The sequence below is a fragment of the Oncorhynchus tshawytscha genome, unplaced genomic scaffold (genome assembly GCF_018296145.1).
Source record: "Oncorhynchus tshawytscha isolate Ot180627B unplaced genomic scaffold, Otsh_v2.0 Un_contig_1921_pilon_pilon, whole genome shotgun sequence".
In the NCBI taxonomy this organism is placed as follows: Eukaryota; Metazoa; Chordata; class Actinopteri; order Salmoniformes; family Salmonidae; genus Oncorhynchus; species Oncorhynchus tshawytscha.
Genome location: NW_024609420.1, coordinates 85,828 through 113,417, shown reverse-complemented (window position 1 = coordinate 113,417; position 27,590 = coordinate 85,828). Strand labels below are relative to the sequence as shown.

At 47.7% G+C, this 27,590-nt stretch overlaps 1 protein-coding gene across 1 annotated transcript in view; it reads left to right on the top strand.

Annotated features, from left to right (window-relative positions):
* The window catches only part of LOC112240027 (trinucleotide repeat-containing gene 18 protein-like), an 89,673-nt gene that overhangs the window by 14,558 nt on the left and 47,525 nt on the right, over positions 1 to 27,590 (top strand). The window contains 15 exon segments of the mRNA XM_042315228.1: positions 2,961 to 3,095; positions 4,570 to 4,695; positions 7,955 to 8,029; positions 8,155 to 9,870; positions 10,566 to 10,647; positions 12,333 to 12,532; positions 17,438 to 17,539; positions 17,614 to 17,639; positions 17,641 to 17,799; positions 19,175 to 19,562; positions 22,444 to 22,685; positions 22,762 to 23,431; positions 23,825 to 23,973; positions 24,641 to 24,777; positions 25,221 to 25,337. Of these exon segments, the coding sequence (XP_042171162.1) occupies positions 2,961 to 3,095; positions 4,570 to 4,695; positions 7,955 to 8,029; positions 8,155 to 9,870; positions 10,566 to 10,647; positions 12,333 to 12,532; positions 17,438 to 17,539; positions 17,614 to 17,639; positions 17,641 to 17,799; positions 19,175 to 19,562; positions 22,444 to 22,685; positions 22,762 to 23,431; positions 23,825 to 23,973; positions 24,641 to 24,777; positions 25,221 to 25,337 (4,324 nt within the window).

Below are 27,590 nucleotides of genomic sequence, written 5' to 3'. Positions count from 1 at the left end.
GGTGTGATCATAATGTCCAAACACATGCAAACAAGAGTTTCAAATAACCATAACCGCTGCACACAGTCAACATCATTATCAATGTCACCATATTGGCTAACATCATAGTTAATATCGCTCCCTAGAACTAATGAGTTAGTATAATAATACAAGGAATATAGCTCTCTGCAGATTCTCAAGTGGAATAAATTAATTTGTTCATAACTATTCAACTAATGTCTCTCTCTTTTGAGTCAACCACATTTTAATGCATTGCAGTGCTAGCTAGCTGGAGTTTATTGCATTCAGTACTAGATTCATTCTCTGATCCTTTGATTAGGTGGACAACATGTCAGTTCCGTGACGCTACCTTACAGAGTGCTGTTGAGGCTACTGTAGACCTTCGTTGCAAAACATTTTTAATCGGGTTATTTGGTGACGTGAATATATTTACTATCGTTTTTTTTCTGAACTAAAAAAAAAAAAACGTGTTTCATTATTTTCAATTTTTCTGAAATTCACTGAGTAGGATGGTCTTAGGAGCTACTCTACTGGTTTACACACCTACTCAGGCGCTTGTGGTTGGAGCAGGTCTGAATTTGTCTTTAGAGTCATTAACCTGTTTGTGTGTGTGTGTGCCAGTTTAGGATGTGTTGGTTCTGAATGGTGTGTTATTTAGAGAACTGGTTGTGTGTGTGTGTGTGTTATTTAGAGAACTGGCTGTGTGTCATTTAGATTGCTGGGTGTGCACAGATTTACAAAGCACAGATGGGTGTGTGTGGCAGGTTTAATACACTGATTTAGCTGCAGGAAGACTCAGGGAAACACGTCTCCACATCCCTCAGGGGAACACACACACACACACACACACACACACACACACACTCACACACTAACCCCGAGGCTTGGCTGCGTTGTCTTCAGGGGTTCAAAATGTCAAATAGTTGGTGACCTGTACAGTGTGAGGTGTTAAATGGAACTGTGTTTTGTGCCCATGAGACACCCTCAGGGCCTTTACCCTCGGAGAGTAGGCTCAGGGCTGCGGGGCCTTTACCCTTGGAGAGTAGGCTCAGGGCCGCGGGGCCTTTACCCTCGGAGAGTGGGCTCAGGGCCGCTGGGCCTTTACCCTCGGAGAGTGGGCTCAGGGCCGCGGGGCCTTTACCCTCGGAGAGTAGGCTCAGGGCCTTTACCCTCGGAGAGTAGGCTCAGGGCCGCGGGGCCTTTACCCTCGGAGAGTAGACTCAGGGCCTTTACCCTCGGAGAGTAGGCTCAGGGCCTTTACCCTCTGAGAGTAGGCTCAGGGCCTTTACCCTCGGAGAGTGGGCTCAGGGCCACGGGGCCTTTACCCTCGGAGAGTGGGCTCAGGGCCTTTACCCTCGGAGAGTAGGCTCAGGGCCGCGGGGCCTTTACCCTCGGAGAGTAGGCTCAGGGCCGCGGGGCCTTTACCCTCGGAGAGTAGGCTCAGGGCCGTGGGGCGGGGCCTTTACCCTCGGAGACTGGGCTCAGGGCCGTGGGGCGGGGCCTTTACCCTCGGAGACTGGGCTCAGGGCCGCGGGGCCTTTACCCTCGGAGACTGGGCTCAGGGCCGCGGGGCCTTTACCCTCGGAGACTGGGCTCAGGGCCGCGGGGCCTTTACCCTCGGAGAGTGGGCTCAGGGCCGCGGGGCTTTTACCCTCGGAGAGTGGGCTCAGGGCCGCGGGGCCTTTACCCTCGGAGAGTGGGCTCAGGGCCTTTACCCTCGGAGAGTGGGCTCAGGGCCGCGGGGCTTTTACCCTCGGAGAGTGGGCTCAGGGCCGCCTTTACCCTCGGAGAGTGGGCTCAGGGCCTTTACCCTCGGAGAGTAGGCTCAGGGCCTTTACCCTCGGAGAGTGGGCTCAGGGCCGCGGGGCCTTTACCCTCGGAGACTGGGCTCAGGGGCCGCGGGGCCTTTACCCTCGGGACTGGGCTCTTTACCCTCGGAGAGTGGGCTCAGGGCTGCGGGGCCTTTACCCTCGGAGAGTGGCTCAGGGCCTTTACCCTCGGAGAGTAGGCTCAGGGCTGCGGGGCCTTTACCCTTGGAGAGTAGGCTCAGGGCCTTTACCCTCGGAGAGTAGGCTCAGGGCCACGGGGCTTTTACCCTCGGAGAGTAGGCTCAGGGCCTTTACCCTCGGAGAGTGGGCTCAGGGCCTTTACCCTCGGAGAGTGGGCTCAGGGCCTTTACCCTCGGAGAGTGGGCTCAGGGCCTTTACCCTCGGAGAGTGGGCTCAGGGCCTTTACCCTCGGAGAGTGGGCTCAGGGCCTTTACCCTCGGAGAGTGGGCTCAGGGCCTTTACCCTCGGAGAGTGGGCTCAGGGCCTTTACCCTCGGAGAGTGGGCTCAGGGCCTTTACCCTCGGAGAGTGGGCTCAGGGCCTTTACCCTCGGAGAGTGGGCTCAGGGCCTTTACCCTCGGAGAGTGGGCTCAGGGCCTTTACCCTCGGAGAGTGGGCTCAGGGCCTTTACCCTCGGAGAGTGGGCTCAGGGCCTTTACCCTCGGAGAGTGGGCTCAGGGCCTTTACCCTCGGAGAGTGGGCTCAGGGCCTTTACCCTCGGAGAGTGGGCTCGGGGCCTTTACCCTCGGAGAGTAGGCTCAGGGCCTTTACCCTCTGAGAGTGGGCTCAGGGCCTTTACCCTCGGAGAGTAGGCTCAGGGCCGCGTGGCTTTTACCCTCGGAGAGTAGGCTCAGGGCCGCGGGGCCTTTACCCTCGGAGAGTAGGCTCAGGGCCGCGGGGCCTTTACCCTCGGAGAGTAGACTCAGGGCCACGGGGCTTTTTTTTCTCCTGTTGTTGTCCTCTTTAGTGTTTTGATCTTGTTCCTCCAGGCCTCTGGGATGTATTCTGGATGGGTGTGATGATGTCATAATCTGTCGACCTCTAGTATGATGTCAGTCTGTATTGACTACTGTATGTGTCTGTGTGTCTCGTCTCAATAAAGCTGCAATGTCTCCGTATCTCATCCCTCCAGGTGATGCCTTCCCAGCAGCCTCCAGTCCCTTCCTGCCGGGCTATTCCGGCCCCTCCCCCCTAACCTCTGACCCAGCCTACAGATCACCCAATCAGATGGCTCAGCTCTGGGCCTCACACGCTGCTGCCCACGAAGGTAACGGACTGTTTCAGACTGTCCTTCATGTTCTGTCAGTGTTCTATCTGCGTTCCTATCTGCTCGCTTCACTACTGTCCCCTCTCTCTCCTCCTCCTGTCCTCTCTCTCTCCTGCTCCTGTCCTCTCCTCCTCCTGTCCTCTCTCTCTCCTGCTCCTGTCCTCTCCTCCTCCTGTCCCCTCTCTCTCCTGCTCCTGTCCTCTCTCCTGCTCCTGTCCTCTCTCCTCCTCCTGTCCTCTCTCTCCTGCTCCTGTCCTCTCTCCTCCTGTTCTCTCTCTCTCCTGCCCCACTTCTATCCCTCCTCCTGTCCTCTCTCAAAAATCAAATCAAATCAAATTTTATTTGTCACATACACATGGTTAGCAGATGTTAATCCTGTCCTTGTGCTTCTAGTTCCGACAATGCAGTAATAACGAGCAAGTAATCTAACTAACAATTCCAAAAAAACTACTGTCATACACAGTGTAAGGGGATAAAGAATATGTACATAAGGATATATGAATGAGTGATGGTACAGAGCAGCATAGGCAAGATACAGTAGATGATATCCTACAGTATATACATATGAGATAAGTTCTATGTAAACCAAGTGGCATAGTTAAAGTGGCTAGTGATACATGTCATTACATAAGGATGCAGTCGATGATATAGAGTACAGTATCAACGTATGCATATGAGATGAACAATGTAGGGTAAGTAACATTATATAAGGTAGCATTGTTTAAAGTGGCTCTGGTGATATATTTACATATTTCCCATCAATTCCTGGGACATGATTAAAGTGGCTGGAGTAGAGTCAGTGTCATTGACAGTGTGTTGGCAGTAGCCACTCAATGATTAGTGGTGGCTGTTTAACAGTCTGATGGCCTTGAGATCTGAAGCTCCTCTCCTCCTCCTGTCCCCTCTCTCTCCTGCTCCTGTCCTCTCTCCTCCTCCTGTCCTCTCTCTCCTGTCTCTCTCTCTCCTGCTCCTGTCCTCTCTCCTGCTCCTGTCCTCTCTCTCCCTGCTCCTGTCCTCCTCTCCTCTCTCCTCCTGTCCCCTCTCTCTCCTGCTCCTGTCCTCTCTCCTCCTCCTGTCCTGTCCTCTCTCTCTCCTGCCCCACTTCTATCCCTCCTCCTGTTCTCTCTCTCTTCTGCCCCACTTCTATCCCTCCTCCTGTCCTCTCTCTCTCCTCAGCTCTCTCTTGCCCCACTTCTATCCTCCCTCCTGTCCTCTCTCTCTCTCTCCTCGTCCCTCAGGTCTCTCTCTCCTCGTCCCTCATCTCTCTCCTGCCCCACTTCTACCCCTCCTCCTGTCCTCTTTCCTGGAGGGAAGACAGGCACATCTCTCTTAGGCAGAGTAGGTCAACCGTGTGTCTACAGGTCAGAGGTCAGTAGTAGGGCTATCCATTCCTGGGGTTCCCACCGCCTAAGGAGTGCAGGTATTTGCTCTGTCCCAGCACCGACCCAGCTGATGTGTGTTGTTGCTCTTCCAGGCTACGCCCCTCTCCCAGGCGGTCTGTACCCCAGCCCCTACCACCTCCCCCTGGGTAACCTGGAGCCTCCTCCCCCCTCGCTGGGCTTGGCTCAGCACCACCACCTCTACAACGCACCACACCAAGGTCAGTACACACTACCACTTCTAGACCACACGACGAGCCCCAAAATATTCAGTCTCTTCAGACCATACTGCCTTCTAGACCACCACCCCAAAATATTCAGTCTCTTCAGACCATACTGCCTTCTAGCCCCAAAAAATATTCAGTCTCTTCAGACCATACTGCCTTCTAGACCACGGGGTCTCATTTCAGAAACGATTTCAGCCCCCAAAATATATTTCAGTCTCTTCAAACCATACTGCCTTCAGATAGACCAACGACGAGCCAGTCTCTTCAAACCATACTGCCTTCAGATCTCTCATTTCAGTCTCTTCAGACCATACTGCCTTCAGATTGAAACGAGACGGTATTTCAGTCTCTTCAAACCTTACTGCCTTCAGATTGAAACGAGACATTATTTCAGTCTCTTCAAACCATACTGCCTTCAGATTGAAACGAGACGGTATTTCAGTCTCTTCAAACCATACTGCCTTCAGATTGAAATACGGTCTCATTTCAGTCTCTTCAAACCATACTGCCTTCAGATTGAAATATTGATTTGTAATAGATGGTCTGAGCCCCAATGGTCTCGGGACCAGCGTGGCGGCGTCTCGGGACAGATTTGTTTTGCAAACCTGTTACTGTATCTGATGTGTTGTTGTGTTCTGATGGATAATAAATTATTTTATTTCACCTTTATTTATTTAACCAGGTAGGCTAGTTGAGAACAAGTTCTCATTTACAACTGCGACCTGGCCAAGATCAAGCAAAGCAGTGTGACACAGACAACAACAACAGAGTTCCACACAAACAAACGTGCAGTCAATAACACTAACGAGAAGTCTATGTACGGTGTGTGCAGATGTAGAAGAGTAGGGAGGTAAGAGAATAAATAGGTCATGGAGGTGAAATAATTACAATTTAGCATTAACACTGGAGTGATAGAGGTGCCGATGATGATGTGCAAGTAGAGATACTGGGGTGCAAAAGAACAAGAGGATAAATAACAATATGGGGATGAGGTAGTTGGGTGGGCTATTTACAGATGGGCTGTGTACAGGTACGGTGATCGGTAAGCTGCTCTGACAGCTGGTGCTTAAAGTTAGAGAGGGAGACGTGAGACTCCAGCTTTCGAGATTTTTGCCATTTGTTCCAGTCATTGGCAGCAGAGAACTGTAAGGAAAGGTGGCCAAAGGAAGTGTTGGCTTTGGGGATGACCAGTGAAATTTACCTGAAACACTGTACTCAGCAAATTGATGGATGTGGTGGTGGTGTTGGAGGATGAGGTGATGGTGTTGTTGAAGGAGGAGGTGATGGTGTTGTTGAAGGAGGAGGTGATGGTGTTGTTGTTGAAGGAGGAGGTGATGGTGTTGTTGTTGAAGGAGGAGGTGATGGTGTTGTTGTTGAAGGAGGAGGTGATGGTGTTGTTGTTGGAGGAGGAGGTGATGGTGTTGTTGTTGGAGGAGGAGGTGATGGTGTTGTTGTTGGAGGAGGAGGTGATGGTGTTGTTGGAGGATGTGGTCTGATGGTGTTGGTGGTGTTGTTGGAGGATGAGGTGATGGTGTTGGTGGAGGATGTGGTGATGGTCTTGTTGTTGGAGGTGTTGTTGGAGGAGGGGATGATGGTGTTGTTGGAGGATGTGGTGATGGTGGTGTTGTTGGAGGATGAGGTGATGGTGGTGTTGTTGGAGGATGTGGTGATGGTGGTTGTTGGAGGATGTGGTCTGATGGTGTTGGTGGTGTTGTTGGAGGATGTGGTCTGATGGTGTTGGTGGTGTTGTTGGAGGATGAGGTGATGGTGTTGGTGGAGGATGTGGTGATGGTCTTGTTGGAGGATGTGGTGATGGTGTTGTTGGAGGATGTGGTGATGGTGGTGTTGTTGGAGGATGTGGTGATGGTGGTGTTGTTGGAGGATGTGGTGATGGTGGTGTTGTTGGAGGATGTGGTGATGGTGGTGTTGTTGGAGGATGTGGTGATGGTGGTGTTGTTGGAGGATGTGGTGATGGTGGTGTTGTTGGAGGATGTGGTCTGATGGTGTTGGAGGATGTGGTCTGATGGTGGTGTTGTTGGAGGATGTGGTCTGATGGTGGTGTTGTTGGAGGATGTGGTCTGATGTTGTTGGAGGATGTGGTCTGCTGTTGTTGGAGGATGTGGTCTGATGGTGGTGTTGTTGGAGGATGTGGTCTGATGGTGGTGTTGTTGGAGGATGTGGTCTGATGGTGGTGTTGGAGGATGTGGTCTGATGGTGGTGTTGGAGGATGTGGTCTGGTGTTGGAGGATGTGGTCTGATGGTGTTGTTGGAGGATGTGGTCTGATTGTGTTGGAGGATGTGGTCTGATTGTGTTGGAGGATGTGGTCTGATTGTGTTGGAGGATGTGGTCTGATGGTGTTGGAGGATGTGGTCTGATGGTGTTGGTGGTGTTGTTGGAGGATGTGGTGATGGTGGTGTTGTTGGAGGATGTGGTCTGATGGTGTTGGTGGTGTTTTTGGATGATGTGGTCTGATGGTGTTGGTGGTGTTGGTGGAGGATGTGGTGTTGTTGGAGGATGTGGTGATGGTGGTTTTGTTGGAGGATGTGGTCTGATGGTGTTGGTGGTGTTGGAGGATGTGGTCTGATGGTGTTGGTGTTGTTGGAGGATGTGGTGATGGTGTTGGTGTTGTTGGAGGTGGTGGTGTTGGAGGATGTGGTGGTGTTGGTGGTGGTGTTGGAGGATGTGGTGGTGTTGGTGGTGGTGTTGAGGATGTGGTCTGATGGTGTTGGTGTTGTTGGAGGATGTGGTCTGATGGTGTTGGTGTTGTTGGAGGATGTGGTCTGATGGTGTTGGTGTTGTTGGAGGATGTGGTCTGATGGTGGTGGTGGTGTTGTTGGAGGATGTGGTCTGATGGTGTTGGTGGTGGTGTTGGAGGATGTGGTCTGATGGTGTTGGTGGTGTTGGAGGATGTGGTCTGATGGTGTTGGTGGTGTTGGAGGATGTGGTCTGATGGTGTTGGTGGTGTTGTTGGAGGATGTGGTGTTGGTGGTGGTGTTGGAGGATGTGGTCTGATGGTGTTGGTGGTGTTGGAGGATGAGTTGGTGGTGTTGGAGGATGTGGTCTGATGGTGTTGGTGGTGTTGTTGGAGGATGTGGTCTGATGGTGTTGGTGGTGTTGGAGGATGTGGTGTTGGTGGTGTTGTTGGGAGGATGTGGTGTTGGTGGTGGTGTTGGAGATGGGGTCTGATGGTGTTGGTGGTGTTGGAGGATGTGGTCTGATGGTGTTGCTGGTGTTGTCATGTTTGTGTTCCAGAGAGGTTCTTTCTGCCGGTGTCGTTACCCCAGCCGCCTCTTCAACCCTCCTCCGTCCCCCAGTTCCACCCCCAGAGTAGCTCCCGGGAGGGGGCAGGGACCGAGACATACTCTACCGCGAGGAGAGGGAGAGAGAGGAGGAGGGGCCCGAGACAGACTCTAGGAGGGGGCAGAGCCCGAGACAGACTGTGTGGCGAGGAGAGAGAGGAGCCTCAGGAGGGGGCAGGGACCGAGACAGACTCTGCTGTGAGGAGAGAGAGGAGCCTCAGGAGGGGGCAGGGACCGAGACAGACTCTACCACGAGGAGAGAGGAGGAGCCCCGGGAGGGGGGCAGAGACAGACTCTACCGCGAGGAGAGAGGGCGAGGCGAGAGGGAGCGGTCGAGAGAGGAGCCTCGTCCATACAGTGTGGTAGATCTGACACAGGATGGGAGGAGTGGAGAGAGAGAACGCCACAGAGAACGAGAGACTGAGCGAGACAGAGACCGAGAGAGAGAGGTTCTCCTCCACCACCCCTCTGCTTCTCGACCCCCCCAGGGCTCCTCCTCTTCTGGGCGTTACCCAGAGACTGATGACACACCCACTCGCTCCCCCAACCCTAACCCCAGCCCCCACACACACACAGACAGGCTGAGGAAGACTGAATCTACCTACAGCGGTGCACTCCTTCCTGGCCCCGCCTACCCTGCACACCGGGAGCCTATCAGGGAACAGCGTGTGAGCGCGCCCACTTACGTGCCTTCTGTGGAGGTCTATGATGAGCAGGTCGGCCCGATCCAGATCGCATCGCAGGCCAGGGACAAACAGGACAAACTGAGAGAGAGAGAAAGAGAGAGAGAAAGAGAGAGAGAAAGAGAGAGAGAAAGAGAGAGAGAAAGAGAGAGAGAGAGGTTTCCTGAAAAGACACTATCGGACCGTCGCGCTTCTCTTCCTGGTGATTTGTCCAATCAGAGAGAGCGGGAGGAGGGCTCTGTGATCTGCTCCAACGGTTCGGCGCTGAAACGAGACGGTTACGTCAGCCAATCAGGGTTCAGCCCGGACCCCAGGGACACGCCAAAACATGCCATCCGATTGGGCTTGGAGCGGGTGGGGGAGGGGCCTAAATGGAACCCCATCAGCCCATTGGCCAACTACGCCACCAGTCATATGGCAGCTCTGGCCTCCCAGCACGGACACGCACACTCCGCACAGCAGGCACGCACACACACTCAGCCCTCACACCATAACCAGCAGGAACTCAACAGACCCCCTTCCAACCCCCACACACCCCAACACAGACACACACACACTCAACCCTCACTCCATAACCAACAGGAACTCAACAGACCCTTATCCAACCCCCACACACCCCAACACAGACACACACACACTCAACCCTCACACCATAACCAACAGGAACTCAACAGACCCCCTTCCAACCCCCACACACCCCAACACACACACACACATTCCCCCCACCCTCCGCCCCAACCCCAGAGGGGAGAGGAGGGACAGGGGCGCTACTTGGACACCTCAGCCCTGTACCGCCCAGTGGGGGGGAGGAGAGGCAGCGGGGGAGGAGGGTCTGAGGGGGGAGCAGACGGAGGAGAGGTGTCGGCCATGCAGAGTCTGATCAAATACAGCGGGACCTTCCCACCTGAACGCCAGGGGTCCTCCAGGCAGAACACGGACAACCAAGCCGCGTTCGGAGGGCTGGCGTTCATGAGGCTGGAGGGAGGAGGAGGAGGAGCGGGGGGGAGGCTGATGAAGAGAGAGCAGGAGCGCCCCGACAGCTCTCGGTCGTTGGGACGCGGCGGGGGGGGGCCAGGCGAGGGTGGGGGAGAGGTCCGTCACCCTCCTGTAGGGATAGCTGTGGCAGTGGCCAGACAGAGCAATACAGACTCCCAGAGACCTCTACTACTGCACGCAGGGGTTAAAGGTGAGACTATTGATTTACATCTTATAGCAAGGGGACAGCTGTTGTTTAGATATGGGGGGGACAGCTGTTGTTTAGATATGGGGGGGGACAAACAGTTTTGTTTTGACATTTTAAGACACTTCCTACAATTCTACACAGTTTTTTTCACACACCGAAATTCTTTGCACAAATTTGTTTACATCCCTGTTAGTGAGCATTTCTCCTTTGCCAAGATAATCCATCCACCTGACAGGTGTGGCATATCAAGAAGCTGATTTAAACAGCATGATTGTTACACAGGTGCACCTTGTGCTGGGGGACAATAAAAGGCCACTAAAATGTGAAGTTGCCACAAAAAAATGCCACGGATTTTCTCAAGTTTGTATTTCTTTATTTTTCTTATGTTTATTTTATTATAATATATATAATATTTATTTATTTTTGTTACTTGTATCCCTTTTTCTCCACAATTTCTGGTATCCAATTGGTCGTCCAACAGATGCATGTCTGTTCCCAGTCAGGTGAAATCCATAGATTAGGGCCTAATTTATTCATTTAAATTGACCTCTTTCCATGTGAACTGTAAGTCGGTAAAATCGTAGAAATTTGTTTGCGTTTTAAGTTCCGTATATTTTACTATACCAGATATCACCAAATCTACTCTTGTTGAAGCAGTGCATTATGGGTCACTATGTTCTATTCTGTCGTCCAAACAGACGAGGAGCGGGGGGACGAGCGAGCCCGTCACCGTGGTGATAGACTGGGGTGCCTGGAGCGTGAGCAGGAGAAGTTGCTCAGGTTAGGGGGCGTGACTAACGGCTCACCTGTGAAAGGCTGCAGTGGAGGCAGTCTGTCACCTTTTCTGACCTGCAACCTGTTAGGAAACTGTAGTGGTTAGATATATATATAACCTGTTAGGAAACTGTAGTGGTTAGATATATATAACCTGTTAGGAAACTGTCGTGGTTAGATATATATAACCTGTTAGGAAACTGTAGTGGTTAGATATATATATATAACCTGTTAGGAAACTGTAGTGGTTAGATATATATATAACCTGTTAGGAAACTGTAGTGGTTAGATATATATATAACCTGTTAGGAAACTGTAGTGGTTAGATATATATATAACCTGTTAGGAAACTGTAGTGGTTAGATATATATATAACCTGTTAGGAAACTGTAGTGGTTAGATATATATATAACCTGTTAGGAAACTGTAGTGGTTAGATATATATAACCTGTTAGGAAACTGTAGTGGTTAGATATATATATATAACCTGTTAGGAAACTGTAGTGGTTAGATATATATATAACCTGTTAGGAAACTGTAGTGGTTAGATATATATATAACCTGTTAGGAAACTGTAGTGGTTAGATATATATATAACCTGTTAGGAAACTGTAGTGGTTAGATATATATATAACCTGTTAGGAAACTGTAGTGGTTAGATATATATATATAACCTGTTAGGAAACTGTAGTGGTTAGATATATATATAACCTGTTAGGAAACTGTAGATATTCCTCATATATATATCCTGGTTGGGTTGGGGGTTGATTCCCTGGTTGGGTTGGGGTTGATTCCTGGTTGGGTTGGGGTTGATTCCCTGGTTGGGTTGGGGTTGATTCCCTGGTGGGGTTGGGGGTTGATTCCCTGGTGGGGTTGGGGGTTGATTCCCTGGTGGGGTTGGGGGTTGATTCCTGGTGGGGTTGGGGGTTGATTCCCGTGTTGGGTTGGGGTTGATTCCCGTGTTGGGTTGGGGTTGATTCCCGGGTTGGGTTGGGGTTGATTCCCTGGTTGGGTTGGGGGTTGATTCCCTGGTTAGCGGTTGATTCCCTGGTTGGGTTAGGGGTTGATTCCCTGGTTAGCGGTTGGGTTAGGGGTTGATTCCCTGGTTGGGTTGGGGGTTGATTCCCTGGTTAGCGGTTTATTCCCTGGTTGGGTCAGGGGTTGATTCCCTGGTTCGCGGTTGATTCCGTGGTGGGGTTAGGGGTTGATTCCCTGATTGGGTTAGGGGTTGATTCCCTGGTTGGGTTAGGGGTTGATTCCCTGGTTAGGGGTTGATTCCCTGGTTGGGTCAGGGGTTGATTCCCTGGTTAACGGTTGATTCCCTGATTGAGTTAGGGGTTGATTCCCTGGTTGGGTTAGCGGTTGATTCCCTGGTTAGGGGTTGATTCCCTGGTTAGGGGTTGATTCCCTGGTTAGGGGTTGATTCCCTGGCTAGGGGTTGATTCCCTGGTTGGGTAGGGGTTGATTCCCTGGTTGGGTTAGGGGTTGATTCCCTGGTTAGCGGTTGATTGCCTGGTTAGGGGTTGATTCCCTGGTTATGGGTTGATTCCCTGGTTAGCGGTTGATTCCCTGGTTGTGTTGATTCTCTTGTTCCTGAAGTGTGTGCACTCTATCACTCCATATCAAGGATGGATATAAAGAGTGTTATGAATTAGATGTGTGTGTGTGTGTGTGTGTGTGTGTGTGATCAGAGAGAGTAAGGAGCTGGCAGAGTTCACCCAGATGCACCCCCCCTTGGTGTCCAGCGCCCTGACCTCTAACCTCATGACCTCCAACCTCATGGTGACTGGAGGCTCCGCCCGCTGGCCCCACGACCCCTCCCCTCTGACCTCTCACCCCTGGATGCCCCGCCAAGGAGCCCCGCCCATCTGGCTGTCGGGATCCCCCTACGGTACACACCCACTATACCCACTACACACCTGCTATACCGTCTATAACCACTATGCCCACTACACACACACTACACACCCACTATACCCACTACACACCCACTATATCCACTATACCCACTACACACACACAATATACCCACTATACCCACTACACACCCACTATATCCACTATACCCACTACACACCCACTACACACCCACTATACCCACTACACACCCACTATATCCACTATACCCTCTACACACACACACACAATATACCCACTACACACCCACTATATCCACTATACACACACTATTTCCACTATATCCACACTATACCCACTACACACACACTACACACCCACTATACCCACTACACACCCACTATATCCACTATACCCACTACACACACACACAATATACCCACTATACCCACTACACATGCACTATATCCACTATACCCACTACACACCCGCTATACCCACTATAACCACTATGCCCACTACACACACACACACACACACACACACACACACACACACACACACACACACACACACACACACACAGTATACCCACTACACACCTGCTATACCCTCTATAACCACTATGCCCACTACACACCCACTATACCCACTACATATCCACTATACCCACTACACACACACACACACACACACACAATATACCCACTATACCCACTGCACACCCACTATATCCACTACACACCCACTACACACACACTACACACCCACTATACCCACTACACACCCACTATATCCACTATACCCACTACACACACACACACAATATACCCACTACACACCCACTATATCCACTATACACACACTATTTCCACTATATCCACACTATACCCACTACACACACACACTACACACCCACTATACCCACTACACACCCACTATATCCACTATACCCACTACACACACACACACAATATACCCACTATACCCACTACACACACACTATATCCACTATACCCACTACACACCCGCTATACCCACTATAACCACTATGCCCACTACACACACACACAATATATACCCACTATTCCCACTACACACCTGCTATACCCTCTATAACCACTATGCCCACTACACACACACTACACACCCACTATACCCACTACACACCCACTATATCCACTATACCCACTACACACACACAAAATACCCACTACACACCCGCTATACCCTCTATAACCACTATACCCACTACACACCCACTATACCCACTACACACCCATTATATCCACTATACCCACTACACACCCACTATACCCACTATAACCACTGTATCCACTACACACCCGCTATACCCTCTATAACCACTGTATCCACTACACACCCACTATACCCACTACACACCCATTATATCCACTATACCCACTACATACCCACTATAACCACTATATCCACTACACACCCATTATATCCACTATACCATTACACACACACTATACCCACTACACACCCACTATAACCACTGTATCCACTACACACCCACTATACCCACTATACCCACTACACACACACACAATATACCCACTACACATCCACTATACACATTACACACCCATTATATCCACTATACCATTACACACACACTATACCCACTACACACCCACTATAACCACTGTATCCACTACACACCCACTATACCCACTATACCCACTACACACACACACAATATACCCACTACACATCCACTATACACATTACACACCCACTATATCCACTATACCACTACACACACACTATACCCACTACACAAACACTATACCTGCATTGCTTGCTGTTTGGGGTTTTATGCTGTGTTTCTGTACAGCACTTTGAGATATCAGCTGATGTAAGAAGGGCTATATAAATACACTTGATTTGATTTACACCCACTACATACCCACTACACACCCACTACACACCCACCATACCCACTACACACCCACTATACCCACTACACACACACTATACCCACTATACCCACTACACACCCACTACACACACACACTATACCCACTTTATATCCACACAGCCTAACTGCACTGTATCTGTAAGCTGTTGGCTAGAGCGCAGGTGCCCTGTTGGCTAGAGCGCAGGTGCCCTGTCGGCTAGAGCGCAGGTGCCCTGTCGGCTAGAGCGCAGGTGCCCTGTCGGCTAGAGCTGTTGGCTAGAGCTGTCGGCTCGAGCGCAGGCGAGCTGTCGGCTCGAGCGCAGGCGAGCTGTCGGCTAGAGCGCAGGCGAGCTGTCGGCTAGAGCGCAGGCGAGCTGTCGGCTAGAGCGCAGGCGAGCTGTCGGCTAGAGCGCAGGCGAGCTGTTGGCTAGAGCGCAGGTGAGCTGTTGGCTAGAGCGCAGGTGAGCTGTTGGCTAGAGCTGTCGGCTCGAGCGCAGGTGCCCTGTCGGCTCGAGCTGTTGGCTAGAGCGCAGGTGCCCTGTCGGCTCGAGCTGTTGGCTAGAGCGCAGGTGAGCTGTTGGCTAGAGCGCAGGTGAGCTGTTGGCTAGAGCGCAGGTGAGCTGTTGGCTAGAGCGCAGGTGAGCTGTTGGCTAGAGCTGTCGGCTCGAGCGCAGGTGCCCTGTCGGCTCGAGCTGTTGGCTAGAGCGCAGGTGAGCTGTTGGCTAGAGCGCAGGTGAGCTGTTGGCTAGAGCGCAGGTGAGCTGTTGGCTCGAGCGCAGGTGAACTGTTGGCTCGGCGCAGGTGAACTGTTGGCTCGAGCGCAGGTGAACTGTTGGCTCGGCGCAGGTGAACTGTTGGCTCGAGCGCAGGTGAACTGTTGGCTCGAGCGCAGGTGAGCTGTCGGCTCGAGCGCAGGTGCGCTGTTGGCTAGAGCTGTCGGCTCGAGCGCAGGTGAGCTGTCGGCTCGAGCGCAGGTGAGCTGTCGGCTCGAGCGCAGGTGAGCTGTCGGCTCGAGCGCAGGTGCCCTGTCGCTAGAGCGCAGGTGAGCTGTGGCTAGAGCGCAGGTGAGCTGTTGGCTAGAGCGCAGGTGAACTGTTGGCTAGAGCGCAGGTGAGCTGTTGGCCAGAGCTGTTGGCCAGAGCTGTTGGCTAGAGCGCTGGTGAGCTGTTGGCTAGAGCGCAGGTGAGCTGTTGGCTAGAGCGCAGGTGCCCTGTCGCTAGAGCGCTGGTGAGCTGTTGGCTAGAGCGCAGGTGAGCTGTTGGCTAGAGCGCAGGTGCGCTGGCTGAGCTGTGTTGGCTAGAGCGCAGGTGCGCTGTGAGCTGTTGGCTAGAGCGCAGGTGCGCTGTATACTGAATTTAACACAACAGTTTTTGTGACTAAACTACAGGTGAAAATGCAATGGCAAAACATTGAACGTTAGATTTTCATTCGGTAAATGAGGCAGGAAACACCATACACACTATATACACACTATATACACACTATATCCACACTATATCCACACTATATCCACACTATATACACACTATATCCACACTATATACACACTATATCCACACTATATACACACTATATACACACTATATACACACTATATCCACACTATATACACACTATATCCACACTATATCCACACTATATCCACACTATCCACACTATATCCACACTATATCCACACTATATACACACTATATACACACTATATCCACACTATATCCACACTATCCACACTATATCCACACTATATACACACTATATCCACACTATATCCACACTATATATACACTATATATACACTATATCCACACTATATACACACTATATCCACCTATATACACACTATATACACACTATATACACACTATATCCACACTATATATACACTATATATACACTATATCCACACTATATCCACACTATATATACACTATATACACACTATATCCACACTATATCCACACTATGTCCACACTATATCCACACTATATCCACACTATATCCACACTATATATACACTATATATACACTATATCCACACTATATACACACTATATCCACCCTATATACACACTATATACACACTATATACACACTATATCCACACTATATACACACTATATTCACACTATATCCACGCAGGTGCCCTATCCACACTATATCCACACTATATACACACTATATCCACGCAGGTGCCCTATCCACACTATATCCACACTATATCCACACTATATCCACACTATATCCACACTATATACACACTATATCCACGCAGGTGCCCTATCCACACTATATCCACACTATATACACACTATATCCACACTATATACACACTATATACACACTATATACCCTGTCGGCTATGAACATGTGCTTATTTACTTATCCCCCAATATCTTAACCCAGCTACTGGTCCCCCAATATCTTAACCCAGCTACTGGTCCCCCAATATCTTAACCCAGCTACTGGTCCCCCAATATCTTAACCCAGCTACTGGTCCCCAATATCTTAACCCAGCTACTGGTCCCCAATATCTTAACCCAGCTACTGGTCCCCCAATATCCTAACCCAGCCACTGGTCCCCCAATATCTTAACCCAGCTACTGGTCCCCCAATATCTTAACCCAGCTACTGGTCCCCCAATATCTTAACCCAGCTACTGGTCCCCCAATATCTTAACCCAGCTAGTGGTCCCCCAATATCCTAACCAGCCACTGGTCCCCAATATCTTAACCCAGCTACTGGTCCCCCAATATCCTGACCCAGCTACTGGTCCCCAATATCCTGACCCAGCTACTGGTCCCCCAATATCCTAACCAGCCACTGGTCCCCCAATATCTCTCAAATCAATCAAATAAAATTTTATTTGTCACATACACATGGTTAGCAGATGTTAATGCGAGTGTAGCGTTATCTTAACCCTATGAAGAGTCTTCGATGAGCTGTGAGTTTTTCTATAATGCATTAACAATCTCTCTCTCTCTCTCTCTCTCACCCTCTCTCACCCCAGTTTAGGCCCCTCTCCGCTGCACCAGGCCCTCCCTCCCTACCAGCTGGCCAGAGACCCCCAGTCAGGACAGCTGATGGTTATAGCCACAGAACACATCCCACGCTACGGTACGATGTGAGGATGACTGGGGTGTGTGGAACACTGCTTTGATCATGCATAACCCTATATTGTGTCCCCGTAGGAGGAGATGTGTTGGATGGGGTGGCGCCCCCAGTGGCCAGGGGTGTATGGAGCAGGCAGTTCTCTGCAACATGCCGCTCAGCTGCAGATGTTGTCACAGCAACAGATGCTGAGGCAGCATGAGCTGGTGATGATTCAACAACATGCTGCTCAGGTCCTGGAGCTGCAGAGGAACGCTCAACTGATGGTGAGGACACACCTGATGCACACCTGATAAACACCTAACTGGTGCTGACACACCCAATACACACCTGATACACACCTGACTGGTGCTGACACACCCAATACATACCTGATACACACCTAATACACACCTGACTGGGGCTGACACACCCAATACACACCTGATACACACCTAATACACACCTGACTGGTGCTGACACACCCAATACACACCTGATACACACCTAATACACACCTGACTGGTGCTGACACACCTGATACACACCCAATACACACCTGATACACACCTAATACACACCTGATACACACCTGATACACACCTGACTGGTGCTGACACACCCAATACACACCTGATACACACCTAATACACACCTGACTGGTGCTGACACACCTGATACACACTTGACTGGTGCTGACACACCTAATACACACCTGACTGGTGCTGACACACCTGATACACACCTGATACACACTTGACTGGTGCTGACACACCTAATACACACCTAACTGGTGCTGACACACCTGATACACACCTGATACACACCTGATACACACCTGATACACACCTGATACACACCTGATGCACACCTGATACACACCTGATACACACCTGATACACACCTGATACACACCTGATACACACCTGATACACACCTGATACACACCTGATACACACCTGACTGGTGCTGACACACCTGATACACACCTGACTGGTGCTGACACACCTGATACACACCTGACTGGTGCTGACACACCTAATACACACCTAACTGGTGCTGACACACCTGATACACACCTGATACACACCTGACTGGTGCTGACACACCTGATACACACCTGACTGGTGCTGACACACCTGATACACACCTGACTGGTGCTGACACACCTGATACACACCTGACTGGTGCTGACACACCTGATACACACCTGACTGGTGCTGACACACCTGATACACACCTGACTGGTGCTGACACACCTGATACACACCTGACACACCTGACTGGTGCTGACACACCTGATACACACCTGACTGGTGCTGACACACCTGATACACACCTGATACACACCTGACTGGTGCTGACACACCTGATACACACCTGATACACACCTGACTGGTGCTGACACACCTGATACACACCTAACTGGTGCTGACACACCTAATACACACCTGATACACACCTGACTGGTGCTGACACACCTGATACACACCTGACTGGTGCTGACACACCTAATACACACCTGACTGGTGCTGACACACCTAATACACACCTGACTGGTGCTGACACACCTGATACACACCTGATGCACACCTGATACACACCTAACTGCTGGTGAGGTTACACACACTCTCTCTCACCCCCCACCCCCCTCTGTTGTAGGAGCGTCTGAAGGCCAGTGAACAGAGGGCGGAGCTAGAAGAGAAGACCAATAAGAGGAGTTCCGAGCCCAAACCCCGCCCCTCGCCACGCCCCCACTCCCTCCCCCCTCCCTCCACTGCCATAAAACTCCCCTCCGTTCACCACCTCCCTCCACCTCCTCCCTCACCCCCCCTGTCCTCCCCCAGGCCCACTCTCCAACACCCGGCGGTCCAGAGAGAGAGGTCTCACCCTTCCTCTCCCCTCCCTCGCCCTCCCGCCCCACACTCTGCCTCCCCCCTGAGACCCTCCTCCCCCCTGAGACCCAGGCAGGACGAGGGAGAGGAGGAGGAGGAGGGGGGAGAGAGGGGGGAGAAACAGACCACCGCCCCCTATCACCGAATCTACACAGGTGAGCATCCTGTTAAAACTAATTAGAGCAGTAAAAATTATATTCTATTATATTCTATTCTGTTACATTCTATTCTGTTACATTCTATTGTTATGTTCTATTCTGTTACATTCTATTGTTATGTTCTATTGTTATGTTCTATTCTGTTACATTATATTGTTATGTTCTATTGTTATGTTCTATTCTGTTACATTCTATTGTTATTCTATTCTGTTTATGTTCTATTCTGTTACATTCTATTGTTATGTTCTATTCTGTTACATTCTATTGTTACGTTCTATTGTTATGTTCTATTCTGTTACATTCTATTGTTATGTTCTATTCTGTTACATTCTATTCTTATGTTCTATTCTTATGTTCTATTCTGTTACATTCTATTGTTATGTTCTATTCTGTTACATTCTATTCTGTTATTCTATTCTGTTACATTCTATTGTTATGTTCTATTCTGTTACATTCTATTGTTATGTTCTATTCTGTTACATTCTATTGTTATGTTTACTATTCTGTTACATTCTATTGTTATGTTCTATTCTGTTACATTCTATTGTTATGTTCTATTCTGTTACATTCTATTGTTATGTTCTATTCTGTTACATTCTATTGTTATGTTCTATTCTGTTACATTCTATTGTTATGTTCTATTGTTATTCTGTTACTATTCTGTTACATTCTATTGTTATGTTCTATTCTGTTACATTCTATTGTTATGTTCTATTCTTATTCTATTGTTATGTTCTATTCTGTTACATTCTATTGTTATGTTCTATTCTGTTACATTCTATTCTGTTACTATTCTATTGTTATGTTCTATTCTGTTACATTCTATTGTTATGTTCTATTCTGTTACATTCTATTGTTATGTTCTATTCTGTTACATTCTATTGTTACATTCTATTCTGTTACATTCTATTGTTATGTTCTATTCTGTTACATTCTATTCTGTTACATTCTATTGTTATGTTCTATTCTGTTACATTCTATTGTTATGTTCTATTCTGTTACATTCTATTCTGTTCTATTCTGTTACATTCTATTGTTATGTTCTATTCTGTTACATTCTATTATGTTCTATTCTGTTACATTCTATTGTTATGTTCTATTGTTATATTACATTCTGTTCCGTTACATTCTATTCTGCTATTATATTGTATTATATTCTATTCTGTTACATTCTATTGTTATGTTCTATTCTGTTACATTCTATTGTTATGTTCTATTCTGTTACATTCTATTGTTATGTTCTATTCTGTTACATTCTATTGTTATGTTCTATTCTGTTACATTCTATTGTTATGTTCTATTCTGTTACATTCTATTGTTATGTTCTATTGTTACGTTCTATTCTGTTACATTCTATTGTTATGTTCTATTCTGTTACATTCTATTGTTATGTTCTATTCTGTTACATTATATTGTTATGTTCTATTCTTTACATTCTATTGTTATGTTCTATTGTTATATTACATTCTGTTCCGTTACATTCTATTCTGCTATTATATTGTATTATATTCTATTCTGTTACATTCTATTGTTATGTTCTATTCTGTTACATTCTATTGTTATGTTCTATTCTGTTACATTCTATTGTTATGTTCTATTCTGTTACATTCTATTGTTATTTTCTATTGTTATGTTCTATTCTGTTACATTATATTGTTATGTTCTATTGTTATGTTCTATTCTGTTACATTCTATTCTGTTACATTCTATTGTTATGTTCTATTGTTATGTTCTATTCTGTTACATTCTATTGTTATGTTCTTCTATTCTGTTACATTCTATTGTTATGTTCTATTCTGTTACATTCTATTCTATGTTATTCTGTTACATTCTATTGTTATGTTCTATTCTGTTACATTCTATTGTTACATTCTATTGTTATGTTACATTCTATTGTTATGTTCTATTCTGTTACATTCTATTCTCTGTTACATTCTATTGTTATGTTCTATTCTGTTACATTCTATTCTGTTACATTCTATTGTTACATTGTTACATTCTATTGTTATGTTCTATTCTGTTACATTCTATTGTTATGTTCTATTCTGTTACATTCTATTGTTATGTTCTATTCTGTTACATTCTATTGTTATGTTCTATTCTGTTACATTCTATTGTTATGTTCTATTCTGTTACATTCTATTGTTACATTCTATTGTTATGTTCTATTCTGTTACATTCTATTGTTATGTTATATTGTTATATTACATTCTGTTCTGGTATTCTATTCTGCTATTATATTGTATTATATTCTATTCTGTTATAATAAAATGCTATTCTGTTGTATTCTATTGTTGTATTCTATTGTTGTATTCTATTGTTGTATTCTATTTTTACATTCTATTCTGTTATTATTCTGTTACATTATATTATCATATTCTATTGTTGTATTATATTCTATTCTGTTATTATTCTGTTACATTATATTATCATATTCTATTGTTGTATTATATTCTATTCTGTTATTATATTGTTGTTCTGTTGAATTCTATTCTCTTATTCTCTTATTGAATTCTAGTCTCTTCTATTCTGTTAAATTCTGTTGTCTCTATATAACCAGTCTCTATATAACCAGTCTCTCTATATAACCAGTCTCTCTATATAACCAGTCTCTCTAGATGACCAGTCTCTCTAGATGACCAGTCTCTCTAGATGACCGGTCTCTAGATGACCGGTCTCTCTAGATGACCTGTCTCTCTAGATGACCTCTCTAGATGACCGGTCTCTAGATGACCTCTCTATATGACCAGTCTCTCTAGATGACCAGTCTCTCTAGATGACCGGTCTCTCTAGATGACCGGTCTCTCTAGATACACCACTGCTTGACGAGAGGGATCATGTGTGTTATTTACCTGTCCCTGTGTTTGTGTGTGGACAGATATCACCCCTGGTTACCGTTACCAGTCCATCACCCCGCCGTTCAGCGCCCTATTCCCCCCCCGCCCCCTCCCCCATCCAGCAGGGGGTAACAAACACCCCTCGGTCTCCTCCCTGCCGCCACTCCTCCGGGCCACAGCTCCAGACGCGAAGCCTCGGGGCCTGGAACTCCGGCCAGACCAGGGGACCACGCTGAAGCATGACCCTGACCAGGAGCCACCCCAGCTGGGCATGAGTCCTGCTGCCCTGGACCCTCAGCTCCGGACCTCCAGCCCTCCAACCCTCAGCCAAATAGAGAGAGACGGAGAGTCAGGCCTCAAACACACACATCTCACCCACACACACACACAATTACACACACATCCCAGCCTTACACACCCACACAAACACACCAGCCTCCACTCAGCCCCCCAGCCCGGTCCTCCTCTACCCCCCACACAGCCACATAAACACACCAGCCTCCCCACAGGCCCCCAGCCCTGTCCTCCCCCCCACACAGCCACAAGAACAACAGACCGAGGAGGAAGAGGAGGAGGCAGGAGCGGTCAAGATGGAGGTGTTGACCTATGGCTGCCGAGGAGCCTATCAGCTTCCACCGTCCGTCCCGAAGGTGGAGACTAAACCAGAGGTCACAGAGAAGTCGAGTCCCGTCCATTACCCATCATGCACCACGGCAAGCTCCGAGCGACCGGCCTTTAGACCCAGCCCCGACACACACGCATCCTCTCCTCCCCCCCTCTCTCCCTGCCCTCCCTCCCCTCTAAACATCGTCCCTGATGACCCCATGGCTGGTATGATGACGCTGTTGGCTGCCAGTCAGATGCCCCAGGCTGCCCCCCCTGCCCTACCCACCCTGCCCCAGACAGAGGCCTCCTCGCTGGGGAGAGACGTGGCCAGTCCTGGGTGTCTGGAGGTCTGGGCTCTGGAGGGGATGACTCTACTCAGCGACATGGCCTCACTAGAGATGGATAGGATACAGCTGGAGCAGGGTGAGGAGGAGGGGGGGAGAGAGAAGGAGGAGATGGGATGGGGGAGGGGGAAATGGAGGGGCAAGAGGAGAGGGGGAGGGGGAGGATGAGGAGAAGGGGGAGAGGGGAGGGGGGGGGAAGGAGGTGGGGCGAGAGGAGAGGAAGGAGGGAGGGTAGAGGAGAGGAAGGAGGGAGGGGGAAGGAGGGGAAGGAGAAGAGAGGGGGAGAACGGTTTGAATGTGACTAATTCAAAAAGTTCCTACACTGAATCTAATGCTGTATCTTTCTCTCTGTGTGTGTGTGTCTGTTTCTCTGTGTGTGTGTGTCTGTTTCTGTGTGTGTGTGTGTGTGTGTCTGTTTCTCTCTGTGTGTGTGTGTGTCTGTTTCTCTCTGTGTGTGTGTGTGTGTGTGTAGGTGAGGTGTTGTGTGGTCTTGACAGCCTGTTAGAGGCAGGTAGAAAGGTGTTGCTGGAGGCCATTGAGAGCCAGTCTCACATCGACCTCCCCAGACAACTACACCCCAGCAAGACCTACAGCTGGAGGATGAGGACAGACCCACAGGAGGTACCAGACTGTAGACCTGGGGGGATGAGGACAGACCCACAGGGGGATGAGGACAAACCCACAGGAGGTACCAGACTGTAGACCTGGGGGATGAGGACAGACCCACAGGAGGTACCAGACTGTAGACCTGGGGGGATGAGGACAGACCCACAGGAGGTACCAGACTGTAGACCTGGGGGATGAGGACAGACCCACAGGAGGTACCAGACTGTAGACCTGGGGGATGAGGACAGACCCACAGGAGGTACCAGACTGTAGACCTTGGGGGATGAGGACAGACCCACAGGAGGTCCCAGACTAGACCTGGGGGATGAGGACAGACCCACAGGAGGTACCAGACTGTAGACCTGGGGGATGAGGACAGACCCACAGGAGGTACCAGACTGTAGACCTGGGGGATGAGGACAGACCCACAGGAGGTACCAGACTGTAGACCTGGGGGATGAGGACAGACCCACAGGAGGTACCAGACTGTAGACCTGGGGGATGAGGACAGACCCACAGGAGGTACCAGACTGTAGACCTGGGGGATGAGGACAGACCCACAGGAGGTACCAGACTGTAGACCTGGGGGATGAGGACAGACCCACAGGAGGTACCAGACTGTAGACCTGGGGGATGAGGACAGACCCACAGGAGATAACACACTGTGTGTGTGTGTGTCCAGCAGCTCTTCAGTAAGCTGTGTGTGGAGGTGTGTGATGGAGGGGAGTCTCAGCATCGGATGAGATTAGCGGAGCTACAGAGGCAGTACAAGGACAAACAGAGACAACTGGACCGGCTGCAGAGACGCTCTGACACCCAGTGAGTAACGCAGACAGGCAGACAGGCAGACAGGCAGACAGACAGACAAGCTGCAGAGACGCTCTGACACTCAGTGAGTAACACAGACAGACAGACAGACAGACACTACACAACTAGACAAGCTGCAGAGACTCTCTGACACTCAGTGAGTAACACACACAGAGAGACAGACAGACAGACACTACACAACTAGACAAGCTGCAGAGATGCTCTGACACTCAGTGAGTAACACAGACAGACAGACAGACAGACAGACAGACAGACAGACAGACAGACAGACAGACAGACAGACAGACAGACAGACAGACAGACAGACAGACAGACAGACAGACAGACACTACACAACTAGACAAGCTGCAGAGATGCTCTGACACTCAGTGAGTAACACACACAGAGAGACAGACTGGCAGGTCCTCTCTAATCACTGTTCTCTTCCTGTTCAGAGAGGTTCAGCAGCAGGAGAAGGAGAGGCGGAGTCTAACCAGACGTGGGCGGGGCCGACCTAGGAAGAGGAAACGTGTAGCGACGCCCCCTGGCAAGATGGAGTCCCGGACAGGGAAGTAAGTGCAACGACTGCTGTTATGAGCCTCCAGAGTGTTTTCACAAACCTTTGGCTTTTGTTGTGTCACAACCTGAAATTAACATGGATTCAAGTTGAAATGTTGTGTCACTGGTCTACACCCTTTTCATGTCAAAGTGGAAATTATGTTTTTAGAAATGTTGACAAATTTAATTAAATTTAATCTTTATTTAACTAGACAAGTCAGTTAAGAACAAATTCTTATTTTCAATGACTGCCTTGTTCAGGAGGCAGAACGACAGATTTGTACCTCGTCAGCTCGGGGATTTGCAACCTTCCGGTTACTAGTCCAACGCTCTAACCACTAGGCTACCCTGCCGCCCCAAGGTTAGACTAGGCTACCTGTCTCTAACCACTAGGCTACCTGTCTCTAACCACTAGGCTACATGTCTCTAACCACTAGGCTACCCTGCCGCCCCAAGGCTAGACTAGGCTACCTGTCTCTAACCACTAGACTACCTGTCTCTAACCACTAGGCTACATGTCTCTAACCACTAGGCTACCCTGCCGCCCCAAGGCTAGAGTAGGCTACCTGTCTCTAACCACTAGGCTACCTGTCTCTAACCACTAGACTACCCTGCCTCCCCAAGGCTAGACTAGACTACCTGTCTCTAACCACTAGGCTACCCTGCTGCCTCTACACTCTAACCACTACCTCATCTCTGTACCTCACACATACAATGACTACCTCATCTCTGTACCTCACACATACAATGACTACCTCATCTCTGTACCTCACACATACAATGACTACCTCATCTCTGTACCTCACACATACAATGACTACCTCATCTCTGTACCTCACACATACAATGACTACCTCATCTCTGTACCTCACACATACAATGACTACCTCATCTCTGTACCCCACACATACAATGACTACCTCATCTCTGTACCCCACACATACAATGACTACCTCATCTCTGTACCCCACACATACAATGACTACCTCATCTCTGTACCCCACACATACAATGACTACCTCATCTCTGTACCCCACACATACAATTATCTTTAAGGTCCCTCCGGTTGAGCAGTGAATTTCAAACACAGAATCAAACCTTTGATCATGGTGAAGTTAGTAATTACACTTTAGATGGTGTATCAATACACCCAGTCACTACAATGATACAGGCGTCCTTCCTAACTTAGTTGCCGGAGAGGAAGGAAACCACTCAGGGATTTCACCATGAGGCCAATGGTGACTTTAAAAACAGTTCCAGAGTTTAATGGCTGTGATATGAGAAAACTGAGGATGGATCAGCAACATTGTAGTTACTCCACAATACTAACCCAAATGACAGAGTACAGGAAGAATAAAAATATTCTAAAACATCCTGTTTGCAACAAGGCACTAAAGTACTGCTACAAAACAATGTAGGGCAATGACCTAAAACACAAGACCAAATCTACGCTGGAGTTGATTACCTAGAAGACAGGGAATGTTCCTGAGTGGACGAGTTACAGTGGTCAGTTACATCTCCTTGAAAATCTACAGCAAGACCTGAAAATGGCTGTCTAGCAATGATCAACAACCACCTGGACAGAGCTTGAAGAATTTAAAAAGAATCATGGGTAAAAAAATGGTACAATCCAGGTGTGTTAAGCACTTAAGAGAATTACTAATTATTATTATTATTACTATTATTATTACATTATTACTATTATTTCTATTATTATATTATTACTATTACTATTATTATTATATTATTACTATTATTATTATAATATTATTATTACTATTATTATATTATTACTATTATTATATTATTATTATTATTTATTATTATTATTATTATTATTATTACTATTATTACTATTATTATTATTATTATTATTATTATTATTATTATTATTATTATTATTATTATATTATTACTATTATTATTATATTATTACTATTATTATTATTTATTATTATTATTACTTATTATTTATTATTATTATTATTATTATTATTATTATTATTATATTATTACTATTATTATTATATTATTACTATTATTATTATATTATTACTATTATTATTATTATTACTATTATTATATTATTATTATTATTATTATATTATTATATTATTATTATTATTATTACTATTATTACTATTATTATTATATTATTATTATTATTATTATTATTATTATTATTACTATTATTATTATTACTATTATTATATTATTATTATTATTATTATATTATTATTATAATATTATTATTACTATTATTATTA